This window comes from Lissotriton vulgaris, chromosome 2_1, assembly GCF_964263255.1.
Source record: "Lissotriton vulgaris chromosome 2_1, aLisVul1.2, whole genome shotgun sequence".
Lineage (NCBI taxonomy): Eukaryota > Metazoa > Chordata > Amphibia > Caudata > Salamandridae > Lissotriton > Lissotriton vulgaris.
In genome coordinates, this window is record NC_141687.1 from 924,175,737 (window position 1) to 924,197,770 (window position 22,034).

Sequence of the window (22,034 nt, forward strand, 5' to 3'; positions counted from 1 at the left end):
GGCACTCTGGAGGGAAGCTCTGGCACAGCTGCATCCACTTCAGGCTCTCACTGCTGAATGAGGGTGGAACCTGCCTACTTCCTGGTTGTGATGTCATCACTGTGCTCAGGATGCGACTTCCCGTTTTTGCGATCTCGCAATTAGTGAGATCGCAATTTGCGATTTCGGTAATTGCGAGATCGCAATTTCTACACGGGTATCGGCCGATTCTGCGAATATTTACTGATTTTTGGGTTCTTGCAATCGGCGATTGCGGCCGATTGCGATTCGCTTTTTTTTCTTGCAAATATTCATGAATGCCATTCTGCGATTTCTTAATTGCGATTCGCTTTTTCTCGCAATTTAGAAATTGCAGAATTTGACATTGAAGAATCTGGCTGTTAGTCGCTAGCACTCCACAGAAGAGGAGATGACCACCTGTTCTCAATGCCCCTTCGTCTCTTTATTACCGTGGAAATAATCCTGAGACAAAGACAAGGATCAGGGTGCTGGCTCTTTATACAGTGGACCAAAACGAGGTACAATATGCTGAGAGTCCAGGCAAACCCCAATTGGTATACAGAGGCACAAATGATATCCCAAATGATCTCTTTTGTGCTAGTGTGGGTGAGCAGTTAGGCATATCAAAGGGTAGTGCTAAGCATTTGTTGTACTCAGAGGCAATAAATGAGACACACACTCAATAATAAATCCGAGACCAATTCAGAAAAATAAGTTGTATTTGTATATACATTTGGATACTAAGAACTTCGTTATCAAGTAAGTACTTTTTCAAATATAGAATTTTGCAAAACAGGCACTTAAATGCTCATTTACCCGCAATGCCTTCCTATCGCGAGAAAAGGCATACATAGCATACAGGTATTTACTGGTGGTTTCTGGGGGTCTCTTTCGGGTCTCTTTGGGGGCCAAGGTCCAAAGTACCACCAGAACTTTCTTGTTACCTGCCCTGGGTCATTCAGGTGCAGAGGTGCTGGTCTGGTTGGTGGCTGTGTGCACTACACCAGTAGAAGGAAAGGGGGGCACCTAGAAAAAGGCTGCAGTGGGGAACTTGGGGTCAAGTTTGGGAGCTCCCAAAGGTCACAAGGATCCTGGGAACAAGAAAGCACAGTCAGGTTGTCAGTACTCGGGTGCACAGTGGAAAAGTCGGCTGGGCTCTGTGCATTCTAGGGCTTTGCGGTAATCAGTCTCACCGGTTGAGGGAACAATAATCAGGATAGCTGGGCCACTTTGGAAGTGGGTGTCTGCGGTTCTGAAGGTCCTCAATGAGTGCTTGGTTTCAGTGTCATTGGAGTCTGGACTGGACTCTCACTGTATATACTTGCTGCAAGGGGTCTGGTACCCCAGGTATTGATCCTGTGTGTCTCCAGTTGGTTCTTGTATCCTCTCACTTAGTGAGGGGACAGATCTGACCTTCAGGAGCAAAGGTACCTCTTCCTGGGGGTCTGCAGGGTTGGGCTAGCAGGTGGGCTGCAACTCGGAAAAACTGGATTTTTGCTTTGCGGTACCTGCGGACTGCAGAGGAGTAGCTCCTCTATTTCAAGGGAGATTGCTAGCAATTTGCAAAGGGCTGGCAGTCTCCCGGGATTCTTGGAAGCTGGTTAGCTGTGGGATGAGACGGTGGTGGCGATTGTCGAGACTTGGTGCAGGCAGGCAGCGTTTGGCACCAAAAGTCCACAGTCAGTCTTCTGTTCTTGCATTTTCTACGGCTCTTCTTTGCCCGCTCTTCTTGATCCTGGTGTCAGGGAGCCACCTAAATACTCAATTTAGGAGTGTTACAGGGAGTGACAAGTAGTAGCCAATGGGCTACTTACCTTCAGGGTGTCTACACCCGCTAAATGACCACTATCCGTTCAGAGTATGCATAACCCTGACACAGAGAGCCTAATTATGCCAAAACTAAGATGGTCGAATTATAAAAGTTGTGTTCCCTTCAGGTAGCCCACCTTAAAGGTGATACTAGCTTGAGAGCGAAAAATGCCTCCTGACTAGCCTACTTTCCTGCCTGTCCTGGAGCCAAATGGGCCTGGGCAGGGGGTGGCATTTCCCTTGTCTGGGGTAGGCTTGTGTCATATAGGCCTTTGAAGCCTCCTGCCTTATTATGATGATTACTTGTCCATCCTGCTTGGAGGAGGCGAGAACACCTCCGGCAGGAGTAGACATTGTTTCAGACCTCAAAGAGCATGGGCCCTCGCCTATAGAGAGTTAGAAACCGGTCTATGGTGGCAGACTGGTCTGCACCAGTCAGCAGTACAAAGGTAGTCGGTATGGTTTCAGGGGACACCTCTAAGGTGCCCTTTGGGTGCATGTATTAATAAATCCATCACTAGAGTCAGTGTGGGAGTATTAATATGAGATGTTTGACATCAAACATCTCTGGTTTCAGTGAAGCCGTCATATAGCTGGGGTACTCGTAAACACCAGTGTCCAACACATGTAATGGCTCCCCTGTTCACTTGTAATATCGAAGAATCGACTTAGACATCACAGGGGCAAATCTGACATGCAGATATATCCACACATGTAGTATGCTGAACCATCCCTTAGAGGTGTAAGGCCTGCTGTAGGGGTGACTTGCAGGTCTGCATACTGACTGCCAAACCCCATCCACAGGTTCAATGGGACTGGGCTATCTACTGTGCTGATTCGGAAAGCCATCTTATATGTCGGTACATATGCCAGCCCTCTTGAATATCCCCCAAACATGCTCAGTTGAGGCAGGAACTGTCTAGCAGGAGTCAATAGTCTCAAAGAGTGTGTGGTAGCTCTACTGCCCTTAAAGTGTCCCAACGTAGAAAATGTCTTCTCATTGATACAGCAGGACCCTTTGAAGAGCACATCGATGAGGGAGGCCTGTACATCACCGGGAAATCCTTTGGAACATATCCACATGTGGTGACGAAGTACGACAGTAGTACCTACTGCTCTCCCCAGGTAATCTGTAGTATTCAGACGTGAGCAAATAATTTTGGCTGTGTTTTGTCCATCAGGAAACAGCATAACCAAAAAGGTACTAAGATATTCTGGTACTGCCAGCAAGATCTAGCTGGCCATGCCCTACAAAGTATGAGTGTAACAACCCAGCAAACAAACAGCCTTTACTTATCACAATGTTACAGTGGTGGAAGATAACATGTTCTTGCTAACACCCCAATCCTTCTGGATTCCCTATCCAAAGGAGGGTTTGGAAATGAGTTGGGATTCCCATTACTGGTCGAGGTCCATCGGTACAATAAGACTCCCTGGAGTAGGGTGCTTGGTGAGAAAATCCAGTTCCCCAGGCACTGGTGTGTGACGTATATGGCGACCTCCTTATTCACAGGCCGGCAAGAACAAGCCTTGGACCAAGAGGCCAAAAAAGTATCAGTGAGGCCATCGTTAAAAGGAAGCAGACTCAGATGTAGCTGGCACAGGATGTAAAACCTGAATTAGACCATATTTTGTGGTCTCAACTGAAAGTAGCCTAGTGCATTGGCTTCCCTCCAGATCATAATTGTGAATGAGGCACTGTTTTCCCATTGATGCCCAAGTGGCAAGTCAAGCTCTATTTAACGAGAGGAGAAAAGCCCCCTTGCATTCTGCAAATCAATTAAAAAGGAATCATTGGTACAGTGATGGGAGAGAAAATAATCATTAACATCCTGGGACGTCCCTGCTCTGGCATAGAAACAGAGTTAGAACCAAAAGGATAATGGCACTTCTGCTGGTAGGAGAGTCGTGGGAGTCACTGGGTTACAGACAAGGTGCATGACAACTTTGTGCTTTTGTGATTTCATAGCTTAACATCAGTTGGGTCTGAAACAACCCAGTTTGGGGTATAATATTGGCATTGGCACAGGATACTCCTCTTGCACCGCTAGTAATATATCAGTCGAGTAAGGAGGACCGATATAGATCTTGGGCCACAGCAGAAGTCTGTACCAGTGTCAGTAAAGGCCAGGTACCTGGTCCCCAAGGGACAGACCAGGCTGGGAATGGGTCCAGTGGTGATAACCCAGTTGGAGGCCCCTGCAGTTCCATATTGCCGGAACATGCACTAGACTAGAGGAACCTAGAAGTGCACCGAAAATTTGCAACATGGCCACCTTGAAGGCCTCCCTCTGCTGCAGGATTTACAAAAGGCTAGGAAATTCAGGGTGCATCAGGACCAGTTGAGGAATCAATTCCATGATCGGAGACCTCAAAAAGGTGTGAGTGACATCAATAAGCCCTTGCTCTTTCTATTCACAGTCAAAGTGGCGGAATGGAGTCGAGTCCTGATTCGCTCTCTTATGCTTGTACTTGGAATTCGACTTACTGGAATTCGCTGGCTATGTCGCAGATAGCATGTGTGTGCCAACCCAGCAAACAAACAACATTTATACATAGCAATGCTCGGCTAATACAGGAAGGATTAGTTACTTACCTGTAATCCTAATTTTCTTCGAGGGGAAACCTCATCAAAGTTATAAGCATTAGAATATTCCCACTACGTGCGGAGACCCAGAACACATGTTAAATATAATATACAGCATAATAAACATGTACGTAGTTCTTAATTAATTACACATATAACTATGCAGCCTAGGTTAAGGGCTAAAAATGCCCTATGTACACTGAATTTCCCTTTATTAAACCTCTTACCAGACTCAAGCATTTCTGTAAATCATAAAGAGAGAGCATAAGGTTCAAAAACACAGTCTTTTTGGAAGAGAAAACTGAAAGGAAATGCTAAATGCATTGCGATCCAATAGGCTGCATTAAAAACATAACAAGTGAATTCTGGAACCGTGCCTTTAAGACCTACAGGACCTCCTGTATCCCATCATGCTCCAAAGGTGACAGGTAAATTCTTTTTTACAGTGACATGAATAAACAGAATACATTGATGTGTATGAACTGCTGTATGCAAGACTCGACCGGAGAGGCGGATGGGTTGCTTAAGACTTTGGTGAGGATTTCCCTGGAAGAGAACTAGGATTACATGTGAGTAGCTAATCCTTCCCTTCCAGGGGATCCTCATCAATAGTCATAAGCATTAGATTAGAGTAGAGTAGCAAGTCCATCCCATACCTGCGCGGACAAGTCAGGAATAATAAAAGCAGTAGGCATCATCACTGAAATAGGTTTATTAAGGAGGCCTGCCCTACTTGGGTGTCCACCTTAGTGCAGGATTCCAGACAGTAGTGCCTTGTGTAATTATGCACAGATCTCCAACAAGAAGCTTTCCATATTTTCGAGATGGGGACATTCCTAAGTAGTGATGCTGTTGCTGCCGTGTAGTGTGTCTGACAGTCCACTATTTGTTGACCAATTGATAAGAAAATAGAATACAAGAAACTATTGATCTAGAAATGTAGTATAGGCGAGGCCTGTCCTCATTGGGTCGTAACTAACAGATGGTCCGTCCGTCTGATGGTTTTAGTTTTATCGAAATAGAATTTTAAAACTCGTTTAACAACTAAAGAGTGCAACGTCCTTTCGCTGGAGTGGAAGGGTTTGGAAAGAATGTAGGTAGAGAAATTGTTTGGTTAATGTGGAACTCAGACACTACTTTGGGGGAGGAAACTGCGATGAGTCCTCATCACCACTCTGGAATTTGAATTTAAAAACATTTATTAAACAAACGTATACTTGGCAGTTTCTTGGCGCTGGGGGATGCAAAAAAAACCTAGGAGACAAGGTAATGAACACAGCATGGAACACAGTGTATGACACTTTGGAGCAGAGAGACTGCATCTCGCTGACTGTGCGTGCTGAAGTGAAAGCTACTAGAATAGTAGTTTTCCAGGTAAGATGTTGTAGGGTTGCCTTATGTATGGGTTCGAATGGGGGGACACATGAGCTTTGAAAGAACCACATTAAGTTCCCAACGAGGAGAATCAGAGTGTACTAGTGGGAACATCTTCTTCAATTCCTCTAAGAAGTCCTTCACAACAGAAATTCGAAAGAATGACCATTGTGTAAGGGACTTTCGGTAAGCTGTTATGGCTGCAAAATGTACCTTAATGGATGAAAATTGCAGGCCAGACTTTGCTAAATGGAGAAGGTAAGACAATATGACATTCGAATGCCCCGATATTGGATGGTAATGATTTTGAACACACAACATATAAAATCTCTTCCATTGGTTTGAGTGTCTGTACTGTAGGAATTCAGGAGCCATGCTGTCAAGCTCAGGAGAGAAGGATGGGGTGGAATATCTTCCTGCATAACTTGTGAAGAAGATCCCGTGTGCATGGCTGTTTCCTGTGTGGTCCTTCGGCCGGTGGAGGAGATCTGGGTACCACCATTGGTGAGGCCATTCCGCAGGTATTAGGATCATTCTGGTCCTGGGTCAGTACAGTTTGTTGATGACTGTTGGTATCAAGGGAATGGGACGAAATGCATACAGAAATGTGCTGGAACAGTCGATCAAAGGGGCATTCCTAGTTGGTAGAACCTGGATGCAAAGTCTGGGCATTTTTTGTTGCTTTCTTCTGCAAACAGGTTGATCTGAAAATGCCCTCCTTCTTGAAAAATGTCTTGCAGGATGTTGTTGTGCAGTATCCAGTCATACGTGTCGGCTGAGTTTCAGATGAGAGAGTCTGCTTGTGTGTTGTGGGCTCCTGGCAGATGAACAGCAGAGATTATCAACTTCCTTGCTATGAGCCAATTCCAGATAGCCTGTGCTTCCAGGGTTAGGGGGGCAAGATTGAGTGCCCCCTTGCTAGTTTATTGTGGTTGTGTTGTCCATTTGTATCAAGAGCTTGTCGGTTTGGACCGAGGGATGAAAAGATTTAGTGACTAGATTAACAGATCCAGCATGTTGATATGATAAAGTTGTTCCTTCACCGACCACAGGCTTTGGTGTCTGTTGGGTGCCTAAGTGAGCTCCCCAGTCCTGGAGAGACCCATCTGTAATGACTGTTTGCTTGGGAGTGTTCTGGTATAAAGGGGCACTGATGAGTAGATTTTTTGGTTGAATCAACCACAGCAAAAAACTCTTCAGCACTTGCGACAGGGTGAGCCTATTGTCCCAGTGGTCTGAGTACTGGTTGCATGAATTCTCGTGATTCTGTTGAGCAGCCTCATGTGTAGTCTGGCATTGAGTACCAGGACTATCCATTGACCTCAGCAGCAAAGCCATCTGTCCGGCTGTTGGGTGCGGAGTTTGTAAAAGGGTTGAACTCTTCTGAACAATAGAGAATAGTCTCTCCCCGAAAGGACACACTTTGGAGATTTTTGTGCCCAGGATCGCCCTTAGGTAGTGCAGCCTTTGGGTAAGAATCTGGATGGGTTTTTTGTGCTGACATGAAGACTTAAGGTTGGAGGGTCTCAAGGCAAACATTGTAATGTTCTTTTGCTTGATCTGGAGAGGAACTTTTCACCAGCCAGTCATCTAGATTTGGGTAGATTAATATGCTTTTCTTTCGTAGGGCTGCTGCTACGACCACTATGCACTTGGAAAATGTGCAAGGAGCTGATTTTCAGGCCAAATGGCAGCACCTTGCATTTGATTTGTAATGCTTGGATGCCACTTTGAACCTGAGGAACTTCCTATGCTTTCTGGCGAATGGGATGTGGAAGTACGCATCCTGAAGGCCGCTAGATTATATCCAGTACCCAGGATGGAGTTATGGGTAAATCTGATAGAGAGCCAGCATTCTGAATTTCTCCTTTCTGTAGCCTCTATTGGGGACTTTTTTCTTTAACAGAAAAGGTTGAGAATACACTCCCACTCCCCTCGGAGTTTAAACCCTCTGATGGACAGGATGCTTGTCATAAGGCCTGTACCTTCTACGGCATTCTTTTTTCTTTTCCAGGCCCACGGCCTGGAGTGTGTCCAATTCAGGCTTCCTTTTCGCCATTTCATCATCTGTATGTGATCTAAAAAGTGAATTGCCCGTGAAAGGAAGGTTCATAATGCGCTGCTGCGCTTCTGGCTTAAGGCCAATCAGGCGAAGCCATGATGAGCATCTCACACATATCCCATGCGAATAGCTGTGGGCTGCCAGGTCAGAGCCGTCTGCAGCTGTGCTAAATATTTAGTTAGCAACCAGACCTCCTTCTTGAGGGATCTCATCGAAGTTCTGTAGATCTTCTCTGGGGAGCTTTTCTGAGAATCTGGCGAAGGAGACCCAGAGTGATCTATTGAAGTATACCAGTAATGCTGCTGCGCTTACCTTCTTGAATGAGGAAGAGGCGCCACACATTTTCCTGCCCAAGGAATCTTTGAGCTTACTACCCGTGTTAGGCGGGTTTGATGATTATGCTGACAGCAGCTATAATGACCGACTCTGGTGGAGGATCAGTTCTAAGAAATAAAGGATCTTGATCTTGAGCCTTATATTTCTTTAAAATCCTTGGTGGAGCTGCACAAAGTGAGGCTGGAGTAAAAACAAATCCATAACTGGTTGGAGGAAACCTGGAACCCAATAAGCTACGGTCTCAAAAATGACAAATGAGGTTGCAGGGGGCACTGGAATATCAATGTTCAACTTGGTCGCTAACCTGACCAATACCTCATTGAATGTGTTGATATCATCAATGGGAGATACTCTCACTTGTGGAGTGTCCGTGAGTGTCAGCGAATAGTCCCTCTTCGATGATTAGTGGATGTAGGCCATGATGGGGATCTACATGCCCGGTGGAGTGAGTGCAAACTCCAAGATCTTAGGCTGGCATTGGGGATCATGTTCTGGCCCTGCGTTGAGATCTATTCCTTGTTCTTGAGCAAGTTCTGCATTGAGGAGTGATTTTTTTAGGTACCCTGGATCTTGTTGGGGACTTGGGAGAGCTTGGCTCTGCCAGGCGGGCTAGAAGAGTCTTGGCTCATGGAGTTGGTTTAGGAGACGGTATCGTTGGGGGAGACCATGAAGGTGAATATGTTTTTGACTATTGCAAGTCTGGGATTTGTGGAACAGGCCAGTTGTGTACACTCTCCAGGAAACTGTGGAGAAAGGATAAAAGGAGCCTCCGAGTGAGGAGGCACCTAAAGAGGCAGCGGACACTCGTTTCCAAGACCTTTGTTTAGGGGACAGATGATGCTGTGCAAGCTTATACGCTGCAGAATGCTACCTAAATGTTGAACAAAGAGGTGGTGATGAATCAGGCCTCGATTTACAACAGCCTCTCCTTGCCGTCTGCAGAGGCTGCGTAAGCTCTGTCTGTCTCGATGTTGACCGGTGCCTTGTCATCATGGACGAAATGCTCTGTGTCTCGATGCCAGGTGGGCCGCTAGCAGAGACATCTGCCTTGACGTCAAGCGGCGACTGGGTGCCGCCGATGGAGATGTGTGTCTCGACAATAAGAGGCACCTGGTTGCCGTCAACAGAGATTTGTGTTTCAATGTCGAAATGCGCCTGGTTGCAGTATACGGAGACTTGTACCTCGATATCAGTCAGCGCCATGTTGCCGATAACGGAGAAGTCTGCCTCAAAGTCGAGCGATGCCTGGTTGCCAACAATGGGGGCTCCCCTGGGAAAGTGTGTTTCGACGTTGAGCGGTGGAGGGAACCAGTGTCGTAGTCTCTGTCAAAATATGCTTCAATGTCAAGTGTAAAAATCGACCTTCAACAGAGCGTATACCTGCCTGGACGCCATTGACGGAGACTTGTCTTTATTTGAGGATGATTGGACTCTTGACGACATGGGTTTCGACTACTCCAGCAAGGTCTCTATCGACGGTGAAGAAGTAGAGTCTCTCTCAACGTCGGTTTTTATCATTTCGTCCTCGAATGTATTGTAGGCGAAGAATGCCTCGAAGTCGGGGGCACTCTTGATGTCGATCCCAATGGAGAAGAAACTGGTATTTTTCTACCTCTAGAAGCCAATCTTTTCTTTTTTTTCACGCCTGCTTGTTGATCGGCCTCTGGAAGGAGATTCTGCAGAGAGAAAGCCTTGGAAGAAGCTCGAGAGTCCTGAATATTTTTTCCTTTCTTTAAGACCATGAAGTCGGATATTCTCTAAGAGTTCTTCTGGAAAGTTTCTTACAGTGTTCACAATGACGGGATACAGGAGGTCTTAAAGGCACGGTGCCAGAATTCACTTGTTATATTTTCAATGCAGCCTATAGGCTAACAATGCATTTTGCACTTCCTTGCAGTTTTCCCTTCAATAAAGGCATTGTTTTTTAACCTTATGCTCTCTTTTTCTGATTTACTGAAATAGTGGAGTCTGGTAAGAGGGTTTTTAAAGGAAAATGCAATGTACACAGGGCATTTTCAACCCTTAACATAGGCTGCACAGTTAGACTTATGTAGTCCATACAGGTTGTTTATGCTATACAGATTGTTGGACTTGGCCCTTTTGGCAGGTTCATCCCTAAACTTTTTGTCTTTCTCCCTACCTTATTTCTGACATGGTGTTGGTGGTTTTAGACTTCTGGGCACTTTAGCACTGCTGTCCAGTGTAAAGTGTGTGCGCTCTCTGTGTTACATTGGTGAGATTGGCCTGCCCTCCCATAGGGATGCACTGGGGATTCCCTGATCAGTGTTTCAGTGGTAATTCCTGAGAAGGGTGGAGCAGTCGAGTTTAGTATATTTCGAATTGTAATAATAAATGCTGCGCAATGGTGTGTGCAGATTTATCATGACTAGTTGGGAAATACCACTTTTGGAAGTTTGCATTTCTTTGTGCTATGTATCTGCCTGCCTGATGTGAATTGCATGTCTGGCTTGTGAGTGACAGGGGCTGGGAGGTGTGTGTGGCTCCAGGAGGGGCAGGGTGAGTCAGCACTAGGCTGAATGGGACAACTGCATTGGGAGTAGTGGGAGGAGTAATCCCCTGACCCTGAATAGGACTGTGCCCAGCCTGTACAATGCTGGCTCCGCTCCCTGTGGTGTGTCTGATCACCTAGCCTCCACCTGACAAAGGGGAAGAGGAGCTTGGAAAACAAAGTGCTCCAAATCCCCCCTGAACCAGTTGCATTTGGTTCCCCCATGCACTGTGCTGCAGACAAAGAGATGGTGTAATATAAATATAGGGGTTGTGACCCCATGTTCTATGCTGGTGTGCTGTTCCTGACGTGCTGGGGGGCTTGCTGCTGCTGGGACCCAGGAAGAACCACAATGAGGGCTTGCCTCCCTGGGCCCAGCATTGACCCCTTGATCCCTAAAGGAACTTTTGCTTGGACTCATGCTTTTTGCAGGGCTTGTTGGGGCTTTTAGAACCTTTTGATCTTTGTGCTTTATTTCTTTATTTTCTCCAAGACAGAAAAGGAGTGAGGGTTGCGCAACGCTGAGCTGCAGCCTCCTTTTAGAGGGATGCCCCATCGTAGGGATTCCCCTGTGATACCTGGTGAGCAGGTGCCCACCCCGCTTAATGTTTATTTTGGCCGCGTTTTGAGTTATTTGTGGGTGCTCATCACGCTCTACTGCTATTTTGAACAGCGGGTGCCCATCCCGCATCACGGCCGAGAAGCAGAAGCCGCCAAAAGAAACTGCCGGGCAGCGGCTGATTGCTACCCGGAAGACAGGCACCATTGCCTGGTTGTGGGCGGGCCGGAAGCCAGAAGTGGAACCTCGCGGGCTCCACATCAAAGTCCCGTGTCCCAGGAGGGGGCCCGGAAAAAGCGAGGAGAGCCTCGCGGGCTCCACATCGAAGTCCCGTGTCCCAGGAGGGGGCCCGGAAAAAGCGAGGTGAGGCGACCAAGGCCGCCGATGGCAGTGCGGGGCTACCGTGAGCAAGGGAAGCCCCGCAGACAGGAGCAATGCCGGCGCTGATCAGCAGGGCTCTCGTAGTGAGGAGAAAGTCCTGCGTATTGCTGAGCTGCCATGGGAAGAGCAGATCTGTTGAGTGGGTGATTCTCCCTTGTCCAGTGGTTGTGCTGATCGAGGCACAGTATTGTGCATATTTCCTGAGCGGTACCGCTGTTGGGGGCCGTTCCAACGATGGGGGCATTTCTTGCTTAGAGTCCCTGGTGGGAGGGGCACATCGGGGCACATTGTCGGTGCCCGTGCCTTCTCCTAGAGGTATTTTACATCTGTCCCTTATGTTCTACATAGACAGGACTAAACTATTCCGTGGTAGAGACAACAATTAGTTTCATTCACTAAACCTCACAAGGTACAGACCATTTCCAAAGCTGGCATAGCCAGCTGGCATGTAAAATATATTCAAACCTTTTACCTCAAAGCCAAAAGAGTACTTCACGATTCCCCTAGGGCACACTCTGCTCATCAAAAAAGATGCTACAAATATTGTTACCTCTAATTTTGTTCAGCATGTGCAGCATTTACGGATCTCTGTGTTAATGATCTCTGTGTCCCACACCAAAAGCTGTGTGCACCAAAGACATGCATCAAATCACTATGCATGCAATTGCAACACATAAGCTACCAAATGTTAAAATTACCAGCAAGGTGATTAGCCTTTTCGTGTGCAGACACAGGCGTGTATATCAAGGGGCAGTGCATGTGAGTGCTCGCAGCATCTTCTAGATATCATCTACTACATTTAACATTCATTAAAGACTTGGACAGAGAGCCCTCTGTCTAGCCCAATAGCAATGAGATGCATAGTAATTACTGGGCTGTACAATATCTGCCTCCTGAGTTACTACTATACTCCACTACAAACACATACAGCTCTTGATAATAATAAACAACTATGTATTTTTTCTGCCAGTTTAATATATAGCGCGCACTCGGCTAAGGGCGTTGGAGCGCTTTACATGAGCACCAGATACATTACAAAAGGTCAGATTTATTTCCTTTAAGGCAAATGAGATTAATTGATTTTCAGAGACTCACAGGATGTTGAGAGGACATCAGGATTCAAACTTGGTTATTTAAAGTTCCGAACACAGCAGCTCAAGCTTAAAGGTACATGCTTAAAGTAAGTATACCTGTGATTAAGATGCCACACAAAGGTTTTTTGCGAAATCTGCTTTGGGAAAACAAGTGTTGTGTGCCAACTAGATTCCTGGTGTTTTAGCAATGCAGATTTTAAGTTCTAGAAGAGGATCTATAGTCTCAGACCAAGGTCAACTGCTGCATTAACACATAGCCGTCATGCATTGCAACCTACAACAATACTGAGATGTGAGATGAACTGACTAAAAAGCATTTGATAGGTATTTTCTGAAGAACATGAACATTTAGTGCCTCTTTAAATGTCTGAATTGCAACATTTTCCAACCATGCTTCTTTTGCTAACACAAGCAACTACTCCTTTTTTCCTTATCATGCCTACTGCATTGCTTCATGAACTGTAGATCCATATCAAATTGTTTCTAGTTAAAGTAAAAGACCAAAGTTAAATGAACTCCTATCAGTTTTCTGGCATACCCTTGTCACATACATTCAAACACATTACAATAACTACAGCACCAAAGAATATAATAAAGACGAAACCTATTGGCTTTGCTAATGCTTGTTTCTATGGCTAATAACTTTGGCACTGTTTGACAAATCTTCATAAATCTTTCCCTACAAAAACGACACTAAAAAACACCTCAGATCCTTCTTGAAAAGTTTCAGGGTGAGAAGTCAAAGGCGGGTCCCAAAACATTTTTACCCATGCATTTTCTATAGTAAACATTAGACAATGATATAGAGAAAACTGTTGAAAAGAATTGCACCAAATCTGGCAGAAAATGTGATCCTTACCCAGAAAGCATGTTTTTTGTGATTTGGTACAAATCTGTTCAGTAGTTTTTGAGAAATTAATGTTCAAAGTGCAAAGATATATTGATAGTTGACCCCGCAGGAGTCCAGAGGGACCATAACTTCAAAAACTGGAGAGATCTGGTTAGTCTCAAGAGCTCCCCCTCCAATTGACTCACAGTCCCACGGGTGTGAGCGATCTGATTGTCTAGCCGGAACATGCAAGAAATGTTCTCACTGCAATTACAGAACTTTCAGACATGGTCCCAAAGTTAAGATTAAAATAACAAACGTGGGAGTACCCTGATCCTCTGGCCTTATACGAAGAGAGAAGGTGGTGGTGGTGAATTGGGGGAATGGGAAATAGAGAGAACACACCCAAACTCCCCGGTGCTGGGGAGCAAAAATGAAAACAAATGGCCTTTTCACGATCATGTGGGGCTTTCCAATATCAGTCAATCTTTATGTGGGAGTGAAATCAGTCTTTTGAAGGTTGATGGTAAAGCCTAGGTCATGGGCAATAGTCATCTATCACCAGGCATGTTTGTGCACCAGTGCCATGCAAAGAAGTTCTCAGTCAAAGGTTTTTTCATAAGTGTAGCCTGCACATCTCCCACAAATCTAGGGGGAACATACAAGCACGCTTTCATAGAATGACAGTGCAACCACAGACTGGGCCACTTAGTCTGGAGACTCAAAGCCACGTTTCAGAATCTGTTGAGATCCTTCCAGTCCATCACTCACCAGGTCTAAGAACAACGTTTTCAGGTGCTCTGGCTGGGAGCTTTGCCAGTTTCCATAAAGCATGCACATGCTGCTCAAAAGGCAGGAGGCATTTACTGTGTGTTTTAGGCCACAAACTCTTTCTGGAGTGGCAGTAGGACCAGAGTCTGGGTTCTGCTTTGAAGACAACATATAAAGCCCTAGTCTCGTATATGACAGGTGGTAGGACAAAAAGTATGGAGACTTGGAGCCAGGAGCAAACTTCATGGGCAGCATAAGCACAGACTTCCAGTGCATTGCCAATGCAGGCCCCAAACAAATGTGGGATAGTGCCATGGCCAGTTTTGGCTTCACGTTTGATACTGGAACCGGAGCCCCTGAAAGTGTCAGGATGCACTGGATCAGCCCTCGCAGTTGCCAAACACCAAGAAACAGAACCTTTGGGGAGTGGCCCAGAGGTAGAGGGCAATTGATCACCGCTTACCTGAAAGCGTCAACAAGTACAGGGTTGGCACATAACCATAGAACTCTAGCTTCAATTTCTAAGGCATCAATTGTTCTCCCTAAGTTGAGTAACAGTTTGGTGCCAGCAGATGGCTTTGTGAATCTGACTGGGCCCTGCAAAGAGAACTCTTCTTGAAGAAGAAAAGGATTTCTCCTTCCCATAGCGCTTCTTCGGTCTCACTTGTGCAAGGTTCGTTAGAACGTTCCAGGGAGGGAGATACACCTTTGGAAAGGGAGTTGCTGTGGGTATTTACCTGATGGCATTAGCTAAATACTACTAGACCCCTGCAAAAGTCACAGGCTGTAGCTTCAATCAATCAGGGATTTGTGAATTGCACTACTCACCTGCGAGGGTCTCAAGGCGCTGGGGGGGCTTTGCGCAGCTTCGTCTCATCCTGTTATGTTTTATATTGAGGCCCTAATACAGGCATGACTGTAGATGTCCTAATATAGGCATGATTCTAGATGCCCTTATATAGGCATGATCTTTCACCTACATTAGTTCCCTACACTACAAAATAACGAGCTCTGAGGAGTGAACCTTATCTAGTTTCAGTTCTGGGTGTAGAAGGAGGGTTTTTCCCTAAACAAAGGCCTCCTATTACGATGGGATCATACATTATGTATGAGCATTCATGAGCGTTCTTGGAAACGAAGCAGAAACTACATCACCTGCATGATATCTATGTACAAGGTTCATCCCTTACGTCTTCCTCAGTCCAACAATGACCCACACAAAGCATACAAGGGACAAAGAAGTCCTAGATGCTTTCGGGTATAAATACACCACATCTTGCCAAGATAAGGTAGAGGGAACCGAGACTTCCAGGCCAAAACACTGGCCAGAGACGCTGAGGCTCCTGCATGCAGACGCTCTAGCTGACCGCAGTCTAAACATCCCTTGCAGGGTGTCCAACTCTAGACGAAGAGGGGCTCCTACATTCTCACATTTCCACTAAAACCAAGAGTGATTCTTGGTTACACACTTACTCACATGCTAGGTACACTTAGGTACATCTAGATAGGCATCGTAGGAGTATGCAGACTTTTATCATGCATCTTATATTCATGTATTTATTCATGCTTATTGCAGAATGGTAGAACTGTACTATCCTTCTTTATTCATAATACTGCTAATCATATATCTCTGCTACTGTCTAATGGTTGTTGCAGCTCATATATTTTACACGAGAATAACAATTGTTCAATAAATCCTTATTGAAACGCCCAGACTTTTTATTCTGGGAACCTCTGAGATAAACTAAATGAACATGAGTGACTGAGCGAAAAGTAGTACATTGTTTCCACGATCTTGAGGGATCAGGGTTGTCGTGTTCTAAGGTTGCCAGAAAACTAATCTCTCCCCGATAAGAGGAGACACTAGTGGCACCATGAGCTAGCTTACATACAAACAGGTTAACATTTCTCTGTGGGGCTGTACAGAACCAGTCTGCCACCAATCCCACAGTTTATGTTATCCAAACGTGCAGGTCCTGCATGGGTACTATAGGAACTACACTACAATCCGAAGAGCCATGATTCGAGGCTTTCTGAAAACTTGCAGAGTGGGGGTTTGTCTGAGGCTGAGTGGGAGTTGGTTCCAGTTTTTGGCTGCGATGTAGGAGTAAGCGTGGCTCCATGTTCTAACTCCGCGGATGCGTGGGATTTCAGCTAGGGCCACATCGGCGGATTGGAGGCTTCTCTTGGGTGCGTAGAAGGAGATTCTTTTGTTGAGGTATTAGGATCCGATGTTCTGGACAGATTTGTAGGCATGGGTGAGGAGCTTGGAGGTCACTCTTTTCGACGGGGAGCCAGTGGAGTACTCATAGGTGTTGGGTGATGTGGTGTTGTCATGGGATGCCGAGGACAAGTCTAGCTGCGGCTATCTGGATTGCCTGGAGATTGAGAAGTACAGATTTGTTTATTCCAGCATAGAGGGCGTTCTTGTAGTCCAGTCTGCAGGTTAGGAGTGTGTGGGTGATGATCCTTCTGTATTCGGGGGGGTATTTGAAGGTCTTGTGGAGGATGCAGAGGGTGTTGAAGCATGTGGAGGATACAGCGTTGATCTGTCGGTGCACGGTGGGGGAGGAGTAGAGTATGATGCCGAGGTTGTGCACATGGTCTGTGGGTGTGCAAGGTTTGCAGAGGGTGGTGGGCCACCAGGTGTTGTCCCAGGCTGAGGGGGTGGATCCGAGAACGAGGACTTCCGTTTTCTGAGTTGAGCTTTAGGCAGCTGTTGCTCATCCAGGAGGCGACGTCTTTCATACATTCCTAAAAACCGTGTCTGGAAAATTTCATGTCCTGAAACCACATACTGCCAGTGTGAGGATCCGAATGGGACATCTTCTTGCTGCGTTGTTTGCAATGCTTGAAGCCTTAGGCTCTCTGAGGAGACATTTGACCTAGTCACTGTCAAAAGCTGAGAATTCTGCTGATAAGACACCAAACGGGAGCTCCTGACTGCGTTAATGAGACACGGAAAAACCGGAGCAGTCTGCCCATTGTTGTCTAATATACCCTAGTAATGTCACATCCAGAAACTGAATCAAAAATGAGGAAACAGGAGACGCACTGCTAATAAATATTAGTAATCTATCTAATCTCTACTAAATATATAGAACGAAGGGTGCTAACCCACTACCTGTATTGACCATACAGGAAAATAATACTAGAGGGGAAAACCGGGAACTAATCCCAGTGTGGATAGCACAATCCCAATGGCAGTTGCCGAAATACGAAATAAATCAAACATTCATCTGTTCATATTGATTCATATGCATAAAGTACACTGTGAATACTCTTGTCGATTTTGTGTTAACCATGTATTTGAACATACAAATGTAAAGCTAGTAGTCACAAAATATATGTGGATATCGTTTCCACCTGAATTAACATAACTTTCGAAAACAAATTGAATTCGTCAGTCACAAAAATAACATTAGTCTTAACATTCATGAAAGTATAATGCGCAGATGTATTAAAAATCAGCCCGATGCATTTCGGGACTCCGAGGTCCCTTCCTCAGGGGACACATCTGTGGACAAATAAATAAGCATCACTGTGATATGAATTCTATATACACATTGGAGGATATCTCAATATCTAACATGCACACACTGAAGAGGTCTTACATGTGGTCAGAAACCATGTACTTAAGGTGAAGAAATACAAGATAACTCAACACGTTGGTGCCGAAGTGCTCATGCTAAAGCAAAGATTGTGCCATGTGTCATGCTCAATGCATGCAATAAAAAAAATATAGAGAAAAGAGGCCAGTGTACTCAAATAATGAGAGTATGATAGCGTAAGGGGAAAGATTGCCACATAATGCTAAACTGATGTCCCAAGTAATTGAAAAATCATCTCATAATCATGCCGGTGATTAAAAAGGATGAAACATAAATGCCACGTGAAGATAAAAAACAGACCAGAACATTACCTGCTGGTATCGTATCTAGAAACCAATTAACAATATGTATCACGAGTTCTAAAACAGGGAACAAAAAAGAAACTCCATGTATCTGAGTGCCTATGGACCACTGGTAACATGCTCGAAAAAAACATATACTAAAGCTTACCCTCCTGATAACAGGAATCCCTTGAAAGCTGAAATGAGTTGGCGTCCTATATATAATGGTACACAAGACTAGAATGTAACAACCGCAAAATACACAAAAGCACCTCAACTAAACAAAAGCTGAATAACATATCTTACCTATCCGATGACAGGAAAAAGCAAAGCGCCCCGAACCTGCATGTGAATGATAACGCTAATGAGTCCCAATAATATGCGTGCCAATAACTATACTAGTACGAACGGTCTAATATACCCTGGTAATGTCACATCCAGAAACTGAGCCATGGTTGGAGCCTCGTGGCTGTGCAGGAGAGATATTGCTGGGAAAATAACCAAGTCCTGTCTAAAGTCGGAAAGGTGTATTGGCAAGGAATCTGCAGGAAGATTAGTCTTCAGAAAAGCGGACCACTGGTTCTTGTATGCTCCACTGTGTGGAAATCTAAACCTTCAAAGGATTATTACAGAATAAAGCACTCTTGGTTATCTCACAAAGAAACAGTCTCTCCCAATGGAATGTGTCCATAACACCTGAAGGATACTCATATCTGTAGTGATTTTCAATATCTTGAATCCACTCCAACATGTCAGCTATTGAAGGATGAACTGCAGAGCCCTCTAGGCAGGTTTGGACACCCACTGCATCTGCTTGCTGTTCATACACCTGGAAAGCCGTATAGACCTGGTGACTGATCGAGTCCCGCACCTTCTGCAAGTCATTCCTGTGTCGTAGAAGAGATTGGTAAGGTGTAATAAACGCACATTCAGTAAAGAGACAGCCATGCAAGGCGAGTACTTGCTCCCTGTTCCTCTAAATTTGGTTCTTATGTTCATCCTTAATTGGAAGTTGTGCATGAAGCAGCATCACCATCTTTCAAAATGTGATTCTATATAATTAGCAAGCACAATCCTCCTGTGTTGATTTATGCTACAGCTGTATTATTAAGATTTTATTATGAATGCAACTGAGCTTTAAATTCAATTTAAAGTGACAAACCATGTAGACTTATCTCTAATGGCTGTTTGTGTCCGGACAGAGATAGAGAAAGAAAGAGACACAATTGAACAGTCTTATGTTGAGGGATGATTATGAGTGAGGGGAAAAATAACTAAGAATTACATTAGTTGTTAAGGTCACTAGCATCTCATCCCCCTAAACTGACCCCAAATTTGTGCTTCTTTCCATTTCAGTTTACCCATGAGTGTTTTATGGTAGCGGTAACCATAACCTGACAAGTTCTCCAATTTATATTTTTTATGTCTCTAACACAATTTCCTTTCATTTATGTTTTTTTTATTACATCTCTTTTGTTTAGGAATTGAATATCTTCTCTAAAGTTTGCATTCCAGTCATTAATCCAAATTGATACAATGAACAGAGTTAGTAATCATCATATATGACCAAAATCAATTAAAAGGATGGCTTATGTCTTCGAGTCTTGCTTTGTCAAGTGTTCACAAACATATTTTCAAACAAATCACTTGTGTGGGTCCACGGACCAATTCCTGGTGCATTTGCTGGAAAATTAGGATATACCCATCCTCAGGGTCCACATGGCCACTTAGCTGGCTTAACATGGCCCTAAAATACAAAAAGGTAATGGAAAGAATGCCTGCAAACAAACAATCTAAACCACTGGCAATTGCTCTCTGTATCATTTCAAACCGTTGTTTTTCACCCACTGGCACCAGACAAAGGCCCACCATATGCAAATCAGTACTATGCCTGGAGAAGCCCCCTCTAGATGGGAACACAATTGACCCCAGATTTGTTTCGGCGTTAAGCTATAGCTTGGATCCTGTGGCACAGTGTACCCACGTCCTGGATATACCTTTGGTCACGTAGGGTGTTACATCAAACAGACGCCAAAAGGTGATGAGCGGAACACTTGCAAATAGTCTATACAATTGGCAGTTGCTCTGGGTTTGATTTGAACTCATAGGTTTTCTCCCACCGTGTCACTGTAGACAAAGGCGTTCAAATATAAATCAGTTCAATTTCCGTCTTTATTCGATCATAAATAATCATAAAACACACATATAGACAAATACAATCTAATATAAAAGGCACAAAATCTCATACAATATAGTGTTTTAAGAAAGTATATCACCTATAAAATCCCAGGGGTAACTAAAACAATACTAATTAAAACTGGGGTTGTATTTAAAAAGAAGAATTCAGGATCACTGGATGTACAGGATAAAATTACATAGGGTATATTTTAGTCTCCAATATTTAGGATAACTGGCTGGGGGGGGGCACATATAATTCAGTAATGAGCAAAATGTTTTTCCCCATCATTCCCCCGAGTAGGGTTTTGTTTCTCAGTAAATCATGCACTATGCCATCTCTGCATGACATGCTATGTTCTGGAGTGCCTTAATAATTACCTGTACTTAATACCTCTTAGTATTTAACCCGAGAGGGCCGAAAGCTATTTTGTTTTGTGCATATTTTATAACGTAATTATATGGATAACACTATCCACATAGACTTATTTACAAAGATTGCCATCAGCCATAGTAATATATGTGCTTCACTAATAGCTTACACTCTAAGCTCCTGCAAGAACTCTCTATGGCATGAGATGGTCATGCCACTCTGCCAAGTAATAGGTCACCACTAAATCGTCATGACTAGTACTGGGATACTAAGCGGTCTCACAGAGCAACAAGCAACCAAGCAGATCCGCCCAGCAACGGGTTACTATCCCATCCTCACCAGGCACAATCACTATATTACTGTATTTGGAAGGAAGATCATCTATAAGCCTGGAAGATATGTCTCTCCCAAAGACTCTTTCACTGATAAACTATCGTCCCGATCATGAGGGTCGTACCTATGTATGCAGGGAAGTTTTACATAGCTCGGCAGATTTGAGAAAGCATGTAGGCAAGAATTCTCACTAACAAACTGCAATGTTTGATATTTTCATTCTCTTTACTCTGATATTATTTGCCTTTGGTATTGTTTGTATTACAATTGTGACAATCTGAATCCAATTTTAATCCAAATCTTCTAAACCCTTCAACTTCACTAATCAATTGTACCACAAGTATTTTCAGTTCGATAAAAAGTCATAACACTGTTCACTACGCTACCAATGTAGCGACTTGAAAAGATTAACATAACGTCACTCATCCCTACACGTTTAGCCATGTTTTATAATAATTGTAGAGAAATGTGGAATATAGGAAAAGGGCTTGATTGATAGAGGGAAGTGGGTGTGTTTTCCCCTTTTACTTATCCCCGCAATTATGAAGAGATGGCTGTCAGTGTGTAGGAGTGAGTGGCTGTGTGTGTATATATATATAAATATATATACAGAACTACATGCGGATACTTAATTATACATGCATGTGTAATTAAGTATCTGTATATATATATATATATATATATATATATATATATATATATATATATATATATATATATATATATATATAGAGAGAGAGAGAGAGAGAGAGAGAGAGAGAGAGAGAGAGAGAGAGAGAGAGAGAGAGAGAGAGAGAGAGAGAGAGAGAGAGAGAGAGAGAGAGATATTTCAACATCAAAATCCGGTAGTGCATGGCGGTCTAAAACAGATTACCGGTAACCCAACAATATGCACACCAATTTTCTTCGTATAAAGAAGAAAACTCAGACGTTCCTGTATGCTGAATCAT

The 22,034-nt window shown here is 44.3% G+C and overlaps 1 protein-coding gene across 1 annotated transcript in view; it reads right to left on the minus strand.

Moving 5' to 3' along the window:
* Positions 1 to 22,034, minus strand: part of AIRIM (AFG2 interacting ribosome maturation factor) — a 197,862-nt gene that overhangs the window by 37,177 nt on the left and 138,651 nt on the right. The window contains exon 4 of the mRNA XM_086956451.1: positions 18,911 to 19,090. Coding sequence (XP_086812577.1) covers positions 18,911 to 19,090 — 180 coding nt within the window. The remainder of the gene's footprint in view (positions 1 to 18,910; positions 19,091 to 22,034) is intronic.